General features: G+C 45.6%; 1 protein-coding gene across 1 annotated transcript in view; it reads left to right on the top strand.

The window, feature by feature from the left end:
• The window catches only part of LOXL4 (lysyl oxidase like 4), a 158,317-nt gene extending 140,530 nt beyond the window's left edge, over window positions 1–17,787 (top strand). Inside the window, exons 13-16 of the mRNA XM_073595544.1 lie at window positions 6,634–6,749; window positions 8,422–8,558; window positions 10,884–10,995; window positions 17,300–17,787. Of these exons, the coding sequence (XP_073451645.1) occupies window positions 6,634–6,749; window positions 8,422–8,558; window positions 10,884–10,995; window positions 17,300–17,370 (436 nt within the window). The 3' untranslated portion in view covers window positions 17,371–17,787. The remainder of the gene's footprint in view (window positions 1–6,633; window positions 6,750–8,421; window positions 8,559–10,883; window positions 10,996–17,299) is intronic.
• The last annotated feature ends 1,531 nt before the right edge of the window (window positions 17,788–19,318 follow it).

The following is a 19,318-nucleotide window of genomic DNA, read 5'->3' as shown; positions in this document are numbered from 1 at the left end:
GTTATAGGTAGGGTTAAGGATAGGGTTAGAGTTAGGGATAGGGTTAGAGTTAGGGTTGGAGTTAAGGATAGGGTTAGAGTTGGGGTTATAGGTAGGGTTAAGGATAGGGTTAGAGTTAGAGTTGGAGTTAAGGATAGGGTTAGAGTTGGGGTTATAGGTAGGGTTAAGGATAGGGTTAGCGTTAGGGTTAGAGTTAAGGATAGGGTTAGAGTTGGGGTTATAGGTAGGGTTAAGGATAGGGTTAGCATTAGGGTTGGAGTTAAGGATAGGGTTAGAGTTGGGGTTATAGGTAAGGTTAAGGATAGGGTTAGAGTTAGAGTTGGAGTTAAGGATAGGGTTAGAGTTGGGGTTAGGGTTATAGGTAGGGTTAAGGATAGGGTTAGAGTTAGGGATAGGGTTAGAGTTAGGGTTAGAGTTTTAGAACATTAACCCTAGCATTTTACCCTAATCCTTGCCCTTAGCCCTAACCCTAACATTCGACTTTGGACATATAAAGGTTCCTGCACTACATTGATGTTACTTTGATGCAACGTGAGTGCCAGAGAGTGGAAAGTTGCATCAAAGTTGCACTCCATGAACAGAATTGTCAGACTTTCCTATTAGCCCCCAAAAAAAGAAAAAAAATAAGCAAAACATGATTTCTAACATTTACCAAATAAGCCATGACACACATCAGAACACACATTACACAGGTATGGTCCGCTGTTGTCACCATCAGGAAACCCTAATAACTGTCACCTAGCCCTCACTAGAGACAGGAGGTGGCGGCAAAGTCACAGCAGGAGATCAGCATCACTGAGATGTAGCAAAGGGTCAAAAAAAGTGAAAATAAGAATTCTATTCTATTTTTAGTTCTTTAGCCAACTAATTATCATTCAGTTGGGCTTCCATGGACTTCTATGAAGTATTTTGTTTATTCTGCAATGAAATCTGTATTTGGCAACTCATTAACTCTTCCCGCACTCTCCCACATTTTGTATGAAAAGGGAAACCACTTCCTCCGTGGAAGATTTCAGTCACGAGGAACGGATTACAGAAGCGTTGTTGGGGCCAAATTAGATTTTCTTTGATTCCATTGAATTTCCAATCGACAGAAGGAGCCGAGGCAGAAGAGAATAATGGGACGTTGTGATAACACCAGATGAGCTTGATTCTAACGAGCCGGCTCTCGCAGCGCTACCTTGTCAGGAGCAGCAGGCAACGTCTCTGCGCCGCTAAAGTGATTTCTAGAAGCAGAAAAAAACATACCGCGCTAATATAGGCTCCCCTCCCCCTCCCAAAAAAAAAACCCTGCAGAGCCTCCGTTACGCTGGTTCTCCAAAGCTGGAAACATTGTGATGGAGTAGTGGGGCGAAGTGCAGTGGATATAAAAGCTTTTAAAGGAAACCAATAAATCTTCTAAACATATTTTATCATGTAGAAGTAAATGTGATCAGATCAAACCCCAAAACAGTCACATACTGTACAAGACAAGCTGTGAATGAGGATTTGTCAGAAACCATGAAATCAGACTGAGAGAGAAGTACAGTTAAATCACATTTGTTTAATAATAAAAGTAAAAAGAACAAACATAGTCAAAACATAGCCAAAGTTCAGTAACCGGATAGTCAGCCAAGCCAGAAATCAGGGATCAATGTAGTGGAACAGCAAGCAGGATCTGGAGCCAGAAGAGATGTCAGCAAAGCAAGTCTTTAAACAGGAACGCAGGGCATAGTCTCTGTGATGTTGACCAAGGCGAAGGCAGAGATCCACTGGGCTGAACAGCTTAAGTAGGCAGGACTGATGAGCAGGATATCATCAACAGCTGAGTAACTGTGGAGAAATAGGAGCTGGCAATTAGCCGACAGCTGAACGGCCAGCTCAGAGAAGGAAGGGCTGACCCCAGCCCTGACAGGATTGCCACAGTTGCTTGTGCTCCTAACCATACTGTCAAGCCATCAAATGGCTGGTGTAATATTGGATGACGTGCAGCTCTGTGGCAACTGGAGATCAGAGGGCAACCTCCTTGGCTTTAGCGGTTTCGCTGCCAATGCCATTCTTGCACACATGTTTAACCACTTGAGCCCCAGATAGTTTTTACCCCCCTTCATGACCAGGATTTTTTTTTGCTATTCAGCACTGTGCTACTTTAACTGGTAATTGCGCGGTCATGCAACACTGTACCCAAATTTAATTTATATTTTATTTTGTACATTTTTTTTAACATGCATATGGCTTTTTTTTTTTTTTTTTTGGTGGTATTTGATCACCACTGCATTTTTTATTTTTTATTATATAAATGAAAAAAGACAATATGGGGGAAAGGGGAAGAGGAATATGGGACTTTAAATGAAGCCATGGCCTGGTAAGGCTAGAGGGCATGAGGGTGGGACTTTACATGAAGCACGCAGCAGCAACTGAATAGAGGTGGACATGTAGAAAGGATATTTATTAGTATATAACATGGATATACATACATAATATACATAATGGTTGGGGTATAGTTCCCACATGCTACAACATAATAATAATATGAATATCAACTGTACTGCACAATAATTTACCAGAATCCACCGAAATTAATATATATACAAACGTTGATGACAAGGTATTGCCTGCATGGTTTATGGCCTCACTATTCCCAGTGAAGATTGATAAAATTGTAAACATAATATACAAAGATTCTGATGACCACATAGGTGCTACAAAACACGGCATCTTGTAGCTCTACGCGTTTCATGGCCTGTAGCCACTCGTCAGGAGCAGGCACGTGATGAGTAAAAAAATCGTGTACTGGTGGTATAATGCTAGGAATCACAGGTCGCCCAGAGACATCATTGTCGGAAGCTGTGGTGGGGATATGTCCAACCAAAGCGCCCAACAACACACGGCATCCCAGGTGGCTGGGAGTCTACAGGCTCCCATGATACAGGTGGGGAATGGTGAGTGAACCGACTACGTGGGGTCTTTGGTACTCGGAAGAAAAAAGGGGGACCAGGTCTGAGGTAGTTCAGAGGATCCGGTGTGTGAGTATATAGGTCTTGAATCAAGACTCCAATCACAGTGCCTGTCGATTCAGCCAATCAGGTGACGGGTAACAGACCTGAGCACCTGATTCGTGGAGAGGCGGTACAGTTAGGGAAGCGAATATTGTTAGGGAAGCGAATATTCATTCGCTTTTCTAAGACACCTGGGTGAACAGCGAGGGCCAAGCATGGCGCTTGCAGGTCACCTTTTTTGATGCCTATTAGAGCCTATGGCTCTAATCAGGTGCTTCAAAAACCCCTCCCGCTGCTGTAATTCAGGCACCCGAAAAGGGGCCGGGTTTCTAAATATGGGGGTGGCAGTGGTGGCCATGGATAGATTTATGCAATTCATGAATCTATCTATTGGTAGTAGAGGGGGTGGCTGAAGAGAGGGGGCGACGCCCATGCGCCCTCATGGATGCACCGCCACTGGGTGGTATTCATGGGGGAGGGATGTGGTCTTCATGGGGGGTGGTGGTATTCATGGAGTGGGTGGTATTCATGGGGGGAGGGATGTGGTCTTCATGGGGGGTGGTGGTATTCATGGAGTGGGTGGTATTCATGGGGGGATGTGGTGTTGATGGAGTGGGGGGTTTTTATGGGGGGATGTGGTATTCATGGAGTGGGGTTGTATTCATTGGTGGTGGTATTCATGGCGTGGGGTGGTATTCCTGGGGTGTGGTGGTATTTATGGAGTGGAGTGGTAGTCATGTGGTGGGGTGGTATTGATGGGGGGATGTGATATTCATGGTGTGGAGTGGGATTGATGGGGGGGTGGTATTCATGGAGTGGGGTGGTATTTATGGGGGGGATGTGGTATTCATGGAGTGGGGTGGTATTTATGGGGGGATGTGGTATTCATGGAGTGGGGTGGTATTTATGGGGGGATGTGGTATTCATGGAGTGGGGTGGTATTCTTGGGGTTTGGTGGTATTCATGGAGTGGAGTGGTATTCATGGGGTGAGGTGGCATTCATGCAATGGAGTGGTATTCATAGGGTGGTATTCATGGAGTGGGGTGGTATTCATGGGGTGTGGTGGTATTCATGGGGTGCGGTGGTATTGATGGGGGGGTGATATTCATGAAGTGGAGTGGTATTCATGGGGTGTGGTGTTATTCAGGGGGTAGGGTGGTATTAATGGGGAGGGGGTGGTATTCATGGGGTGGAATGGTAATCATGGGGGGTAATTGTAGTATTCATGGAGTAGAATGGTATTAATGGGGGGGATGTGGTATTTATGGAGTGGAGGGGTATTCATGGGGTGGTATTCATTGGGTGTTGTGGTATTGATGGGGGTGTGGTATTCATGGAGTGGTATTCATGGGGTGTGGTGTTATTCACGGGTTAGGGTGGTATTGATGGGGGGGGGTGGTATTCATGGAGTGGAATGGTATTCATGGGGGGGATATGTGGTATCCATGGAGTGGGGTAGTATTTATGGGGTGGTATTCATGGGGGTGGGGGTGGTATTCATGGAGTGGGGTGGTATTCACTGAGTGTGGTGGTATTCATAGGGTGGGGTGGTATTCATGGGGTGTTGTGTTATTCACGGGGTGGGGTGGTATTGATGGGGAGGTGGGGTGGTATTCATGGAATAGAATGGTATTCATGGGGGGGGGGGGTATTCATGGAGTGGGTGGTATTCATGGAGTGACCCCAGAAAAGACCCCACAACTTTTGTGCAGCAAGGGAAGCCAAAGGAATCTGCAACTTTTTCTGGGAGAGCGATTCGAAGTATTGATGCTTTAGATGAGCAGGACAGCCAAGCAACCCCCATTTTCCAAGCGCTAAGAACTGAGCAATTAGCGGCGTTTGATCGCTCAGTACTCAGCCTTACAGCTGATAGGGGACAGATGCTGCATCCACCTAGGTAAGTATGATTTAAAAAAAAATTCCCATAATTTTGAATATGTGACCATCAGCAGAGGACTAGAAGCTCCTCCTGCTTATGTTTCCCTGCAGACAGTCATGTGACAGCTGGATATCGATTAGGAAAAAGCTACTTAGATGTTTTTTAAAAATAAAAATAATTACAGAGCCATCATCCACATACAAAAATAGAAGGGACCAGGGGATTTTTCAGCAGGAACGCGCGCGCGGGGGGGGGACGGGGGGGACGGGACGGACGGACATAGTTTTGGCACTTCCAGAACTGAATGTATGTAATGTCAAGGAGTACTGGAGGGTCTATTGATGCTGGCTGCTGGGGGATCTATTGTTGCTGCAGGGGATCTATATTTGCTGAGGAAGAGGGTCTATTGTTACTGAGGAGATCTTCTGCCACTTGTAGGTGATCTATTGTTGCTGGAGGCTCAATCGTTGCTGGGGGGGGGGAGGATCCACTGTTGAGGGGAGGGGTTTTTGTTGCTGGCTGCTGGAGGGTCTATTGATGCTGGCTGGTGGGGAATATATTGTTGCTGGAGATCTATTTTTGCAGGGGGGGGGTCTATTGTTGCTGCTGGGGGATCTATTGTTCCTGGGGGGTGGGTCTTATGTTGCGAGAGGGGGTCTAATGTTGCTGGCTGCTGGAGGGTCTATTGATGCTGGCTGTTGGAAATCCATTGTTACTGGGGTGGATCTATTGCCGCTGGGGTGTCCATCATTCCTAGATCTATATTACTGTCTTTCCTTTGCTCATTAACAAATTCCATACAAAATACTTCAAAAAGCAAATACAAAAAGCACCACAAAATGATACTTCTTTCTGCAGAGCTCCCTGATTTCGAGGGACTGTCCCTGATTTGGAGCAATATCCCTCTTTCCCCCTCATCTGTCCCTCATTTTGGTCTGATCCATATAGTTGTACATGAAATGCACTTTTTATCTTTCAAAATGTGTTTCCCAGCGCTAAACCTTTCATCCAAATTCTAAATGGCTGCATTTGTAAATTTTAAAAGCCAATATAATATAATAGTAGTGGTAAAAAAAAAAGCATTTGTGGATTTAGTTAACCTTTTATTTTTGGTTAATTCTCCTTTAAGGGGGTGTGGCAGGGGGGCGTGTCCTATACCTACATACATTTGCTTGTAGGTGTCCCTCATTCCCATCTCAAAATGTTGGGAGGTATGGTTTCTGTATTCTCTAAAGAGGGGTGGTACTGGGAGGCGGGTAAGGGGTGGAACCAAGGAACGGTGCTCGGAGGTGGGTAGGGGGCGGAGTCAAGCGGTGACTCGGAAGAGAGGAGTTCCTGCACCTATTCTCTGAGAACAAAAGCCCCGGAAGGGACAATGTAAGTCAAACAGTGTCTGTTTAGTATCAGTTTAAGGTTTGTTATAGTTTCTACTGTTGTTGGTTTCTTGTGGAATTTCCCATAAACTGAATGAATATATAGAGAGTGGGAATAGACATGGTGAAATATTTCAGAGCTATGGGTGGTGTCTTTACATTTCCTCAGTTGTTCCTTTAATCCCCCCCCCCCAGCACAGATCCTTGTAAAGTGATATCTTGGATTTGCCCAGTAATTAGTACATACATTGCCGAAGAAGAGCTTCAATTATGTTTTTTTTTTATCCATCTTACAGCCTCACCGCAGTGTCTCTTTCCATACATGACTATGTGAAGCCACCATCATCACCATCATCATGGTCCTTGAAGGTTATCATTTTGTTCTATTCTTTCCCTGTTCAGACATTACCACAGTATTGAAGTCTTCACCCACTATGACCTCCTCAATATGAACGGCACCAAAGTAGCTGAAGGACACAAAGCTAGTTTCTGCCTGGAAGACACACGTTGCGGAAAAGGTAAGTTAAAGTCATCGAACCTGTAAAAGGTTCACAATCCACATCATGCAGATTACAAGGAAAAATTGAGGTAAAGGAAGCAGTGTTTGCCAACCTACCGGATTGAAATTTACTGACACAACACCCACAATTTACTGGCACAGCCAAGTTTTTACTGGCATTTCCAGAAGTTACAAAATTACAGTTTTAAGTGCAAATTTCAGTATTTAGGCTACAAACAAGTACAATATACAATTAGAAATATGATTTTTAAGGTGCGTTATGCCCCGTACACACGATCGGACTTTCCGACAACAGAACCGTGGATTTTTGTTTGAAGGTTGTTGGCTCCAACTTGTCTTGCATACACACGGTCACACAAATGTTGGCCAACAATTACGTACGTAGTGGCCTACAAGACGTACATGATATCTCCATTACGGACACTAGTTTTTACAAGACCGAGCGCTTCCGGCTCATACTTGATTCCGAGCGTGCGTGAACTTTTGTGCGTCTGACTTGTGTACACACGATCGGAAAGTCCGAGAACAAAGTTTTATTGGCAGTAAATTTGAGAACCTGCTAGCCAACATTTGTTGGCGGAAAGTCTGACAACAAATGTTCAATGGAGCATACACACGGTCGGACTTTCCCGCCAACAAGCTCACATCCAACATTTGTTGTCGGAAAATCGGATTGTGTGTATGGGGCATTAGATATTTAGGCAAAAAACATATTTCTTACTTTATTTTCGATATAGTAAGTAGCTCAGGGAAAGGACTCAGGAGGGCAAGAAATTAGAATGGGTGGCACACACAAAACTGACTCTCACAGTGACACTGACAGCAGTGTGCAGCAGCACAGACAGTTGGCGGCTGGTGCCCCAGTGGTTGGGGGGGCAGCAAACAAACCCGAGACACCTACCCCCCCAGTCGATTCAGCCCGTCACCCTACACCGCCCCCCACCCCAGGTGGGCTTCCCCCCCTCCTTCTCCTGGCGGTTGCTGCTTCTCCTCCCGGCCAATCGGGTCTCAGACTCCCAGTCAACGGGGTCTTAGGACTCCCGGCCAATCGGGTCTCAGGACCCGCTTCCTGAGTGTCCGGGAGGAGAAACAGGAAGACTGATGTACCAACCTAAGCTATTACTCTTTTAAAAATGTTATACCCTATATTACCAAAAGTATTGGGACGTCTGCCTTTACACACACATGAACTTTAATGGCATCCCAGTCTTAGTCCGTAGGGTTCAATATTGAGTTGGCCCACCCTTTGCAGCTATAACAGCTTCAACTCTTCTGGGAAGGCCGTCCACAAGGTTTAGGAGTGTGTCTATGGGAATGTTCGACCATTCTTCCAGAAGCGCATTTGTGAGGTCAGGCACTGATGTTGGACGAGAAGGCCTGGCTCGCAGTCTTTGCTCTAATTCATCCCAAACGTTCTATCGGGTTGAGGTCAGGACTCTGTGCAGGCCAGTCAAGTTCCTCCACCCCAAACAATAAAACCTGGAAGATGATTGGTTAGATTCTGTGTGCTCCAGTTTTAGTAAATTCCCTCAATATGTCATAATACAGTGTAAAGATGTAACAAATGTCATAATATGTATACAGTATGACATAATACAATGTAGTATTACAAAAAAAGTGATTGTACCCTTTTTAAATTATGTTTCCAAGTAATGATGTTCAATGTGCAGGAATCCAGAAGCGCTATGAGTGCGCCAACTTCGGTGAACAAGGAATAACAGTGGGCTGCTGGGATACCTACCGCCATGACATTGACTGCCAGTGGATCGATATCACGGACGTCGGTCCCGGGGACTATATTTTCCAGGTGAGAAAAAAAGCCAATAAGGACTTAGTAAGAGAATGCTGCATGAGTTTATGGGTGAATGTACGGGGCTAGAAGTGTTTTAGGAGCCCAGAAATGTTTTCTTTTGTTTCATTATTGTAGCAGAAAATAGATACATGGAATGTGTGGGGGGTACTGTGGGCATTGCCATCGTTACTTTATTGCGTTATTGTATCCAAATATCACTCTTTTTCATATGCTTTTCTAGACCAGTTTTTCTGAACCAGGGTGCCATCAAAAGATGGCACCTCCGACAATACACTATATTGCCAAAAGTATTGGGACGCCTGCCTTTACACACACGTGAACTTTAATGGCATCCCAGTCTTATGCTGCGTACACGTGGTCGAAATTTCCGACAACAAATGTTCGATGTGAGCTTGTTGTCGGAAATTCCCACCGTATGTAGGCTCCATCGGACATTTGCTGTCGGAGTTTCCGACAACAAATGTTTGAGAGCAGGTTCTCAAATTTTCCGACAACAAAACTAGTCGGAAATTACGAGCGTGTGTACACAATTCCGACGCACAAAAGTCCACGCATGCTCGGAATTAAGCAGCAGAGCCGCGCTGGCTATTGAACTTCATTTATTCTTGGGTCATCGTACGTGTTGTACGTCACCGTGTTCTTGACGTTCGGAATTTCCGACAACATTTGTGCGACCGTGTGTATGCAAGACAAATTTTGAGCCAACATCCGTCTGAAAAAAGTCCACGGTTTTGTTGTCGGAATGTCCGATCGTGTGTACAGGGCATTAGTCCATAGGGTTCAATATTGCGTTGCCCCACCCTTTGCAGCTATAACAGCTTCAACTCTTCTGGGAAGGCCGTCCACAAGGTTTAGGAGTGTGTCTATGGGAATGTTTGACCATTCTTCCAGAAGAGCAGGTGTTCTATCGGGTTGAGGTCAGGCCAGTCAAGTTCCTCCACCCCAAACTCGCTCATCTATGTCTTTATGGACCTTGTTTTGTGCACTGGTGAGCAGTCATGTTGGAACAGGAAGGGGCCTTCCCCAAACTGTTCTCACAAAGTTGGGAGCATAAAATTGTCCAAAATGTCTTGGTATTCCGATGCCTTAAGAGTTTTCTTCACTGGAACTGAGGGGCCGAGCTCGACCCCTGAAAAACAACCCCACGCCATAATCCCCCTCCACCAAATGATTTGAACCAGTGCACCAAGCAAGGTCCATAAAGACATGGATGAGCGAGTTTGGGGTGGAGGAACCTGACTGTCCTGACCTCAACCCGATAGACCACCTGCTCTTCTGGAAGAATGGTCAAACATTCCCATAGACACACTCCAAAACCTTGTGGGCAGCCTTCCCATAGGAGTCCTGACCTCAACCCAGTAGAACACCTTTGGGATGAATTAGAGTGGAGACTGTGAACCAGGCCTTCTCTTCCACATCAGTGCCTGACCTCACAAATGCTCTTCTGGATGAATGGTCAAACATTCCCACAGAAACACTCCTAAACCTTGTGGACAGCCTTCCCAGAAGAGTTGAAGCTGTTATAGCTGCAAAGGGTGGGGCCAACTCAATAGTGAACCCTACGGACGAAGACTGGGGTGCCAGTAAAGTTCATGTGCGTGTAAAGGCAGGTGTCCCAATACTTTTGACGCAATAGCGTATGCACAAATATCAGACAACAGTCCAAACTTTTTTAGCAGAAACGCGGTCAGCTTTACAAACTTGACTTTAAAAGAAAAAAAAAAAAAAGGACAATTCTGATGGAGGACGATCGGGAGACCTTTGCAATAAATTATATAAAAAAAAAGAGAGAATACAGTAAAGTATTAATATATAGGATGCATTTTATAAAATCCATTCTGCACAGCTGGACTCGGAGTCCAGATCCAAAATTTTACCTATTTCCCAATACACCAATAAATCATCCAATTTTATGACGATGTAGCGTTTTTTTTTTCTGTTAGTTTGCAAGTTAGATCAAATAAATATGACCAAAACCTTATTTTACCGGCTGTGTCCCCAGCAGCACATAACTCTTCATAAATCTATAGTCATTACCTACAATGTCACCGGGGTAAAGATACAATTCATGGTGCGGCTGTTTGATATATAACTGGCACATTAGCAGAATGCTGTACACGCTGACCTTGGGTCGAAGGTTTACAGTCTTATTAGCTCATTCGGTGCATCCAGCAGATTGTGTGAATGAAAGCTCTTATAGAGTCTATCAGACTTTTGGAATTTTATGTTCTGGCAGCTTTCAGAAGTTGTAAAATGAATAATGTATTTCTCCTATCTATTCCTTAATATATATATATATATATATATATATATCTATAGGTCATTCTCAACCCAAAATTTGAAGTGGCAGAATCGGATTTCAGGAACAATGTGATGAGGTGTCGGTGTAAGTATGACGGGAAGAAGATCTGGATGCACGGCTGTCACACAGGTGAGGACGTCTCATAGCTAAGAGTGTGATTGTAAGAGAAATCCTACATGAAAGTTATTTAATGTGTGCAGTGCTACCCCCACAAGAGCCGGCTGAATTTAGCTGGTTCTTTCCCAAACAGTACAGAGGCCGCCAGTCACCCAAGCAACAGTCCATTCCCTCTAGCTCCAATAAACAGTCTAGGGCAGTGGTCTCCAAACTCCGGTCCTTTGCTTGTTTTTATCTGGTCCTTGGGGCATTATCCCCCCCCCTCTGAAAACAATAGTGGAGCCTAGTTCTTGCCACTGACACCAACAATGGGGCACTAGACCTCTCACTGACACCAACTATGGCACACTATTCTTCCCATTGATACCAATGATGGGCCACTATTCCTCCCACTGATACCAATGATGGGGCACTATTCCTTCCACTGATACCAATGATGGGGCACCATTCTTCCCACTGATACCAATGATAGGGCACTATTCCTCCCACTGACACCAACAATGGGACACTATTCCTCCCTCTGATACCAATGATGGGGTACTATTCCTCCCATTGATACCAATGATGGGCACTACTCCTTCCACTGACACCAATGATGGGGCACTATTCCTCCCTCTGATACCAATGATGGGGTACTATTCCTGCCACTGACACCAATAATAGGGCACTATTCCTCCCACTGATACCAATGATGGGGAACTGTTCCTCCCACTGATATCAATGATGTGATACTATTCCCCCACTGACACCAATGATGGGGCACTACTCCTCCCATTGATACCAGTGATGGAGCACTATTCCTCTCACTGACACCAACGATGGGGCACTATTCCTCCCACTGATACCAATGATGGAGCACTATTCCTCCCACTGACATCAATGTTGGGAGCATTATTCCTCCCACCGACACCAATAATGGGGCATTATTCCTCCCACTAACACCAACAATGAGATACTATTCCTCCCATTGATACCAGTGATGGGGCACCATTACTCCCCCTGACAGCAGGACAATTTTTTCTCCGACTGGCCACAGTCTGGCCCCTCTAAAGTTTGAAGGACAGTAAATTGGCCCCTTGTTTAGAAAGTTTGGAGACCCCTGGCCTGGGGATATCTTTTTAAGATGTATTGCTTGTAGAACTGGTAACAGGAGAGGGGTTGGGGTTGTATGGGATTCTCCAGGAACACTGAGTAGTAACAGAAGGACACAGGTCATTACTCTAGGCTTCACTGGACAGTCTTTTTGCCAAGGACAGAGGGGGGTGGCCAGAACTGAGACCTTGTAAGAGCCCTCTCATTGAAATATACCACTGGTAATTATTGCCCCAAAGACAAAACAGCATGCAGTCACCAGGATCTTGAAGCTCAGGTCAGTACTTACAATGTCACAGGACAGCCTCATTGATCTCCAGGCTCTCTCTCTGGCTGCAGGAAAGATGTTCACTTCTAGCTTCCACTGAACACTCTTCAGTGAGGGAGGGGTGAATACAATGCCACAGGACAGCCAGACAGCTTTCATCTTCTAACAAGCACTCTTCAGTGAGCTCTCCAGACTAGATCCTTAGGTGAAATCCCTTAGCTAGCTCCAAGATGCTGAAGAATAGGCCCCCCAGCTCTACCATAGCTGGGACCTCGATGATCATTTAGCAAGCTCCAGCAGAACTGCCTCAAAGGGGCAGCAGCCCCTATGGCGGTGGAACTTCATCCCCCCAGGATACAATCTGGCTGCCCTAGACCCCAAAATGTTTATGTTCTCCCCGGAAACCTACTGGGCACACCTCCTCAGGTTTGGCCACCACTCAATAAATATTCAATTTGCTCATTTGACTCTCCCAGCCCTATGTTCTAGAAACTTCCAGAAGACAAGGGGAAGGAATCAAGCCTGCAACCTGTGAGATCTAGAACAGCCCAAATAAATCAATAGCTGCTCCAGCTTTAAAACAGAGGAGCCAAAAATAACTAAATTTGCCTGACATCCTAGCAGGATAGCATATCAGCAACCTATCAAGGAGGGTGCTACATGTGTAAGCTGATTTTTCCAAAATGTTGTATACTCTGCATAAATTCTTTGATACTTAGATACCCATTCACAATGGATTGTTTTATACACTCCAATCTGTACACTGCAAATTGAATACATTTCCATTTAAAGTAAACCTGTCTTCATCTGTAGCCCTCTTCTTGGGGGTATGAGAAATGGCCCTCCTCAAACAGGATATTGTGATAAACCTGTAAGTAAATAGGAGAACCAGAGCCTTAGCTGAGTGGAAGAGTGGGATTGATAATAAATCACATAGGACAGGGCCTCCCATCCAGGACAGTGCCTCCACCTAGGACATGGACTCGCACCCAGGACAGTGGCTTCATCTAGGACAAGGCCTCCCACCCAGGACAGGGCTTCCCACCTAGGAGAGTGCCTCCACCCAGGACAGTGCCTTCACCTAGAGCCGGGCCTTCCACCCTCCACAGGGCCTCCCACCCAGGACAGGGCTTCCCACCTAGGACAGGCCCTCCCATCCAGGACAGGGCCCTCCACCCAGGACAGGGCCTCCCACCCAATACAGGGCCTCCCACCCAGGACAGGTCCACCATCCAGGACAGGACCTCCACCCAAGACAAGAAACCTCTAACCCAGAACAGAACCTTTCACCCAGGACAGGGCCTCCCATCCAGTACAGGGCCTCTGTGAACAGAAGGGATTCCCTTCCTCAGAAATCTAATCAAAGTTATTGGGAGCAGAGAAATACTGCAGCCAGCATATAACATTAATCATGAGCATATAGATACACACCCATATAGAAATAATGCAAGCTTTATATAAAAAGAGATTAATAACTACAGATAACTTACAGATACACAGATATTATCAGCAAATAAATGGATAGGAGTCCTGTTGGAATGGTGCACATATACCAGGGTATATATATATATATATATATATATATATATATATATATATATATATATATATATATATATATATATATTAACAGAGATATCTCCATATGAATGTTGTTGCCGGAAAGTCCAGTTGTAGGGGCCCCTGAGGGTGATGCAGCGTCTGTCTTTGTGTCAGAGACCTGACGACAAGATCAGCAATCACGGGGGGGGGGGGGCTGGAGGGGGTAGGGAGGATCCTCCAACTGTTGGCCAACCAGCCTGGAATGGAGCTTCTTACCGACAGGGACTGTGGTGTGGCACTGGAACCACCATAAGGGAAATCCACAGACTGGCTTCAATCTTCCCCCCAGGAGACACAACCCTTTAAGGAGATTCACCTGAAAGGGCTTAGTGGTAGAGCTCTATGACTAAGCCCTTTTGCGTGAAATGCATTAGAGGGGTGTGTCTCATAGTAAAGAGATTGAGCTAAAGCCAGTCTGTGGATTTCCCTTGCGGTGGTTAATATCAACAGCGTGCAGGCCTCGTTCTAATACTTGGTGGTTTAAATGTATGTTGTTTTAAATGCAAGAAGTGTAAGTACCTGAATGTGACCTGGTATCGGCCTCATGCAATCCTCTAAACAGCAGAGCTCAGAATGGGAGAAGCAAAGCAGCACAAGAAGCCAATCAGTTGTGTTGCAGTACTCGTGTGCTAAGAATGCTGATAGGAGTAGAAAGCCGAGTAACAGAGAGATGAGCTCATCAGTCTGCTGCTTCTCTTTTCACTGTCCAATCACAGGCTGGGGGAGGGACAAACCTGTAAGTGTTACTGAACTGCAGCAGAGAGAAATCCGGTCTCCTCTCCTGACCCGTATAAATCTCAGACAAAAATCCTTTGGCTGGTAAAACAGCTTACAAATATGTATTCAGCTTTAATTTTGGATTATTCAGTATATAACTGAAGCCAACTTTAAATGTCACATTCACTTATGTACCGACCCTTGTGAAAATTATAGGCTGTACATAGACTGGGAAAGTTTTCCAACCCCAGAAGCTTTACAGTGACAGCTAAAGTATTTCTTCCATGGCGGGTTCCCTGTAATCACTCGTTGGCACATTAACATCACAGCGACACTCTTAGTGCCGGATCATCAATGCCGCATTTCGTCTTTTGTTTCTTGGATGGTAATGCACTGCCATCCCCCTTGCTGATAGATTGCTGTTATAAGAAGTGATACAAGCCGTATCTTAGCTGATCGCGTCTGCTCTCAGAACAAGGGGCGCCAACAATCAGAGGAATTCAATAAAGCACTACCAACAGTTTTATGGGGCTATGGTCCTTTAAAATGGCCTGTGCCAGATTTGGTAATGTTACCGACACATGTGGCAGATTCAGATCGTTCCTAATAGTGCCATTTTTTAAAATGCTGCTATCAATGCGCAAAATAAAAAAAAAAAAAATTAACTCCAGTTCATAGATAACAAAACTGGAGGTAATTAAGACCAAGTGTAAGGTGAAGTACAGAGATAGGCAGAGTGCCTGTCCCTGTACGCAGAGTAGCAGAACAGCATAGTTGCTACCACTCCCTGTCAGTTAAAGTTGTAGTGAAGTGCCATTAAAATAAATAAAAGTGGACCCCCCCTGCAGGGTTAAGTCATAATGTACTAGTATGCACTGCATTTTAGCACATTATGACAGACTTACCTGTAAAGCGGATCCCCGACGCTGCCATCTTCATCCGCTTCATTCCTTCCAGAATTGCGAGCTATATAAATGGCTGGGGCCTTGGTGACGTCTCTCCCTCACATGCACGCGGGAGCCCTCAGCTCTGAAGGTACAGCACGTGTATGCCGTCCCTTTAGAACGCATTGGCCGGTGACGCCTCTGGCAGCATAGCTTGTGAATATCTCTTAAACGGTGCAAGTTTAGGAGACATTCAGTGTTCCTACAGGCAGGGCTTTTTTTTCTTAGAGAGTAGATGCAGGAACACCTCCCTTCCGAGTCACTCCTTGACTCCACCACTTACCCACCTACCCACCACCGAGCACCGTTCCTTGGTTCCATCCCTTACCCACCTCCCAGTACCACCCCTTTTAGAGAATACAGGACCAAGTATCATTTTGTGGTGCTATTTTGTGTAAAATTTGTTAATGATAACAAAAAATTCAACAAAATAGATCTAGGAACAGTGGACAAACCCAGCGACAATAGATCCACCCGAGCAACAATGGACTCCTAACAGCCAGCATCAATAAACCCTTCAGCAACATTATACCCCCTCCCTCAACAGTAGATCCCTCCCAGGAACAACTGACCCCCTGCAACATAAGACTCACCCCCCAGCAACAATAGACCCCTCCAGCAACAATAGACCCCCCTGAAAAATGGATCCCCTCCAGCAACAATAGATTCCCCAGTAGCCGGCATCAATAGATCCTCCAGCAGCCAGCAACAATGACCCCTCCCTCAAGAGTACATCCTTTCCAGCAACAACTGCCCCCCCCAGCAACATAAGACCCATAACAGCAACAATAGATCCCCATGAGCAACAGAAGAACTCCCCAGCAACAATAGATCCCCTTCCATCGCAAAAATAGATCCCCTCCAGCAACAATAGATTCCCCAGTCAGTAGACCATCCAGCACACCCCAGCACCTCTTGCCATTACATACATTCAGTTCTGGAGGTGCCGGACTGCATTCCCCAGCGTTCCTGCTGGAAAAAAAAGCCCTGCCTTGTTATAGGCTTACCTGTAGGTACAAGTTCAAAAGTGGAGTTTACCTCCACTGTAAGGATGCTGTTGGCTTCGCAGCTGACAGCCTCTTACCAACCAGCTATGCTTCATTGGGCAGAGCCTCATGGTGCCAAACAGAAGAAAGGGAAAAAGAGAGAGCATGTCCGCCCTAATGTGATACTGTTTATTACGCTTCACGAATAAAGACTCTAAATCAATACACTTACATTAGGTGATTAGAAAAAGAGTATGTACATAGCCTCATCCACCTAAACTGGATCGTTCCTGCAAGATCTCACTTGGAGACAGCTGGACACCATCCGGGCAACTGACGGCTCTCAGACTGCGGTGTGCACAATCTACTGCACATGCGCACGGACCAGCCGGCGCCGCGCTCCGATGTGGAAAGCCCACAATACGGGCGAGAATAAGTGAAAGTGACAGCAGGTAAAAGTTGCTATGACGACGCGTTTCTGAGGTGTGGCCTCCTTTATCAAGGTATTAAATAGTGTCAAGGAATGAAATAGTGTTTTCAGTGTGTGGTGCTCAGATGCAGTTTAGCTTTGCTTTAATTAGTGATATGTGTCTCATATAATAGTACATATTATATAATATAATATATATATAATAGTAATGTTACAATGTGACATTATGACCCAAGTGAAGGTCTCTCCATCTAAGCCGGTCTCTGTCTCTCCCCAGGTGACGCATACAGCACAGATCTGGAGGAAGAGTTTGAGAATCAGCAAAGACTTTCCAACAACCTGGTGTAGCCCTCCGGTGCTCCTGGGACATCTAATGGACTTATTCATGCCAGATACTGCTCCGGAATCCAGCCCAGGTTCAGATTAAGGGTTCAAACAAGTCACAACTGGAAAAGCGTCAATCTCAGGTCTTCAGCCAACACATGGAATATAAACTGACTTTGTTTACATGGCAGCTCTTCTAAAGGAGGAGAAAACCACCCACACACACAGGATTGGACATTCGATTGGGAAATCTGTTCTGAAAGTGATATTTCCAAATATAATTAAGTTAAAGTGAGAAAAGGTTTCATGATGTCATCTGTCTCATATTGTTCAGTTATAACTGGATTTACAAGGCGGTGCTCAGCCTGCGCACAGAAGAAAAATGGCGGCACATCTGAATGAAGAATTGAATGCTTTATTGGAGGTCCATAATTTAAAAAGCATGACACACAACTGATACAAGTGCTTAGCAGCTGAGCACCTGTACCAGTTGTGTGTCATGCTTTTTAAACTTATGGACCTCCTATAATGAAGGCCTCCTGAGCCCCTCCCTAGGGAAAGAGAGCCTTGACTGATGGGGGCATGGCTAGGTGCATGACAAGGGGAAACGACTGGTTGGGACATGTGGGATGGGGCTGAGCTCAGGAGACGTGTGCCCCAGGGAATTCTGGGTCTTTCGGAAGAGTCGGTTAGAAGAGCTGCCCACCCTCCCGCCCCCTTTTTCCTATGTTATGGTATGTCACAGCTTGCTGTGGTTTTCTTGACCTTGCCAGCAGTTAAAGTTGCTGTAATGGGCTATGCCTTTGATGGAAAGTTGGAAGTAGGCTGTCTGTCCAGCACTTAGGGTAAGGACAGGCCCCTACTTCCTTCATTTGGTTAAGTGCTCACAGTAAGACTGTGACTGGCACTGGTTAAATATGTTCACATGTTATGTGTTGGAATTTAATAAAGCTGTGGCCTTGCCCTTTCCAACCTAATGGTTGTAAGTGTCTTATTTAATGGGGTAAAGGGCAAGGGTGGTGGGGGATTTGATCCCTTGTGTTACGTTAATTGGGACCTAGGCCCATTGCGCCTCAGCAGTCAAGCATTCAATTCTTCATTCGGATGTGTCGCCATTCTTCTTCTTATCGTATGGATTCTTTGGTCGCGGACCTAGGCAGGCACCTGATTTCTCACAGCAGTGTTTGAGACCTTACAACAGCTTGGAGCGGTGTGTTCTCTCTCTTCTCAGCCTGTGCTCCTGTGGCACTTATTGTATAGCAGACAGGAGGCGACCTTACCTGGGTGCTTCCTCGGGTCAGCGAAGCACAACTTTCATGTAGACTGGGTGTCAGGAATCAGCAGCAGGGATGGACAGATCTGTGTAGCTACACTCAGGAAACTGGGACCAGACTATATATGCTTTAAAGCGGTTGCATACCCTTATTTTGAATTTTTACCTGCAGGTAATATAATAAGGCTTACCTGTAGGCAAAATGAATATCTCCTAAACGTGTACAGTTCAGGAGATATTCACTTTGCATACGGCCGCTGACGTCAGCGGCGCATTGCACTGTGAATGGCCGGCCGAAGGTTCGGCAGACGCTGCCACACCTTGCCGGGAAGAGTGACGTCATCGCGGCTCTGGCCACTTACAGCACCGGAGCCGCGACCCCGGAAGAAACGCAGAGGGCAAAATGTCAGCTCCCTTCGGCGTGGACCGAGCTGCGTTACGGGGATCTCGTTCTAAGGTAAGTACTTCATAATGAGCTAGTATGCAGTGCAGGGTTTATTTTTATTTTTTTACATGTGCGGGTATACAACCGCTTTAAGTTTTATTAAGATTTATTGACATCCATCCAACGCCAGCAAACGCGAAGATATAAGTGACCCCAAACCAAATGATCAAATGCCTAACTAACAAATAAACTATATACAGTATATACAAAATGGGTAACACAAAAAAGCAGGAAAAAACTGGGGGCGCAAAGAA

Source organism: Aquarana catesbeiana, linkage group LG08 (assembly GCF_042186555.1).
Source record: "Aquarana catesbeiana isolate 2022-GZ linkage group LG08, ASM4218655v1, whole genome shotgun sequence".
Lineage (NCBI taxonomy): Eukaryota > Metazoa > Chordata > Amphibia > Anura > Ranidae > Aquarana > Aquarana catesbeiana.
The sequence above is the reverse complement of the archived record's forward strand: the minus strand, read 5'-3'. Positions and strand labels throughout refer to the sequence as shown.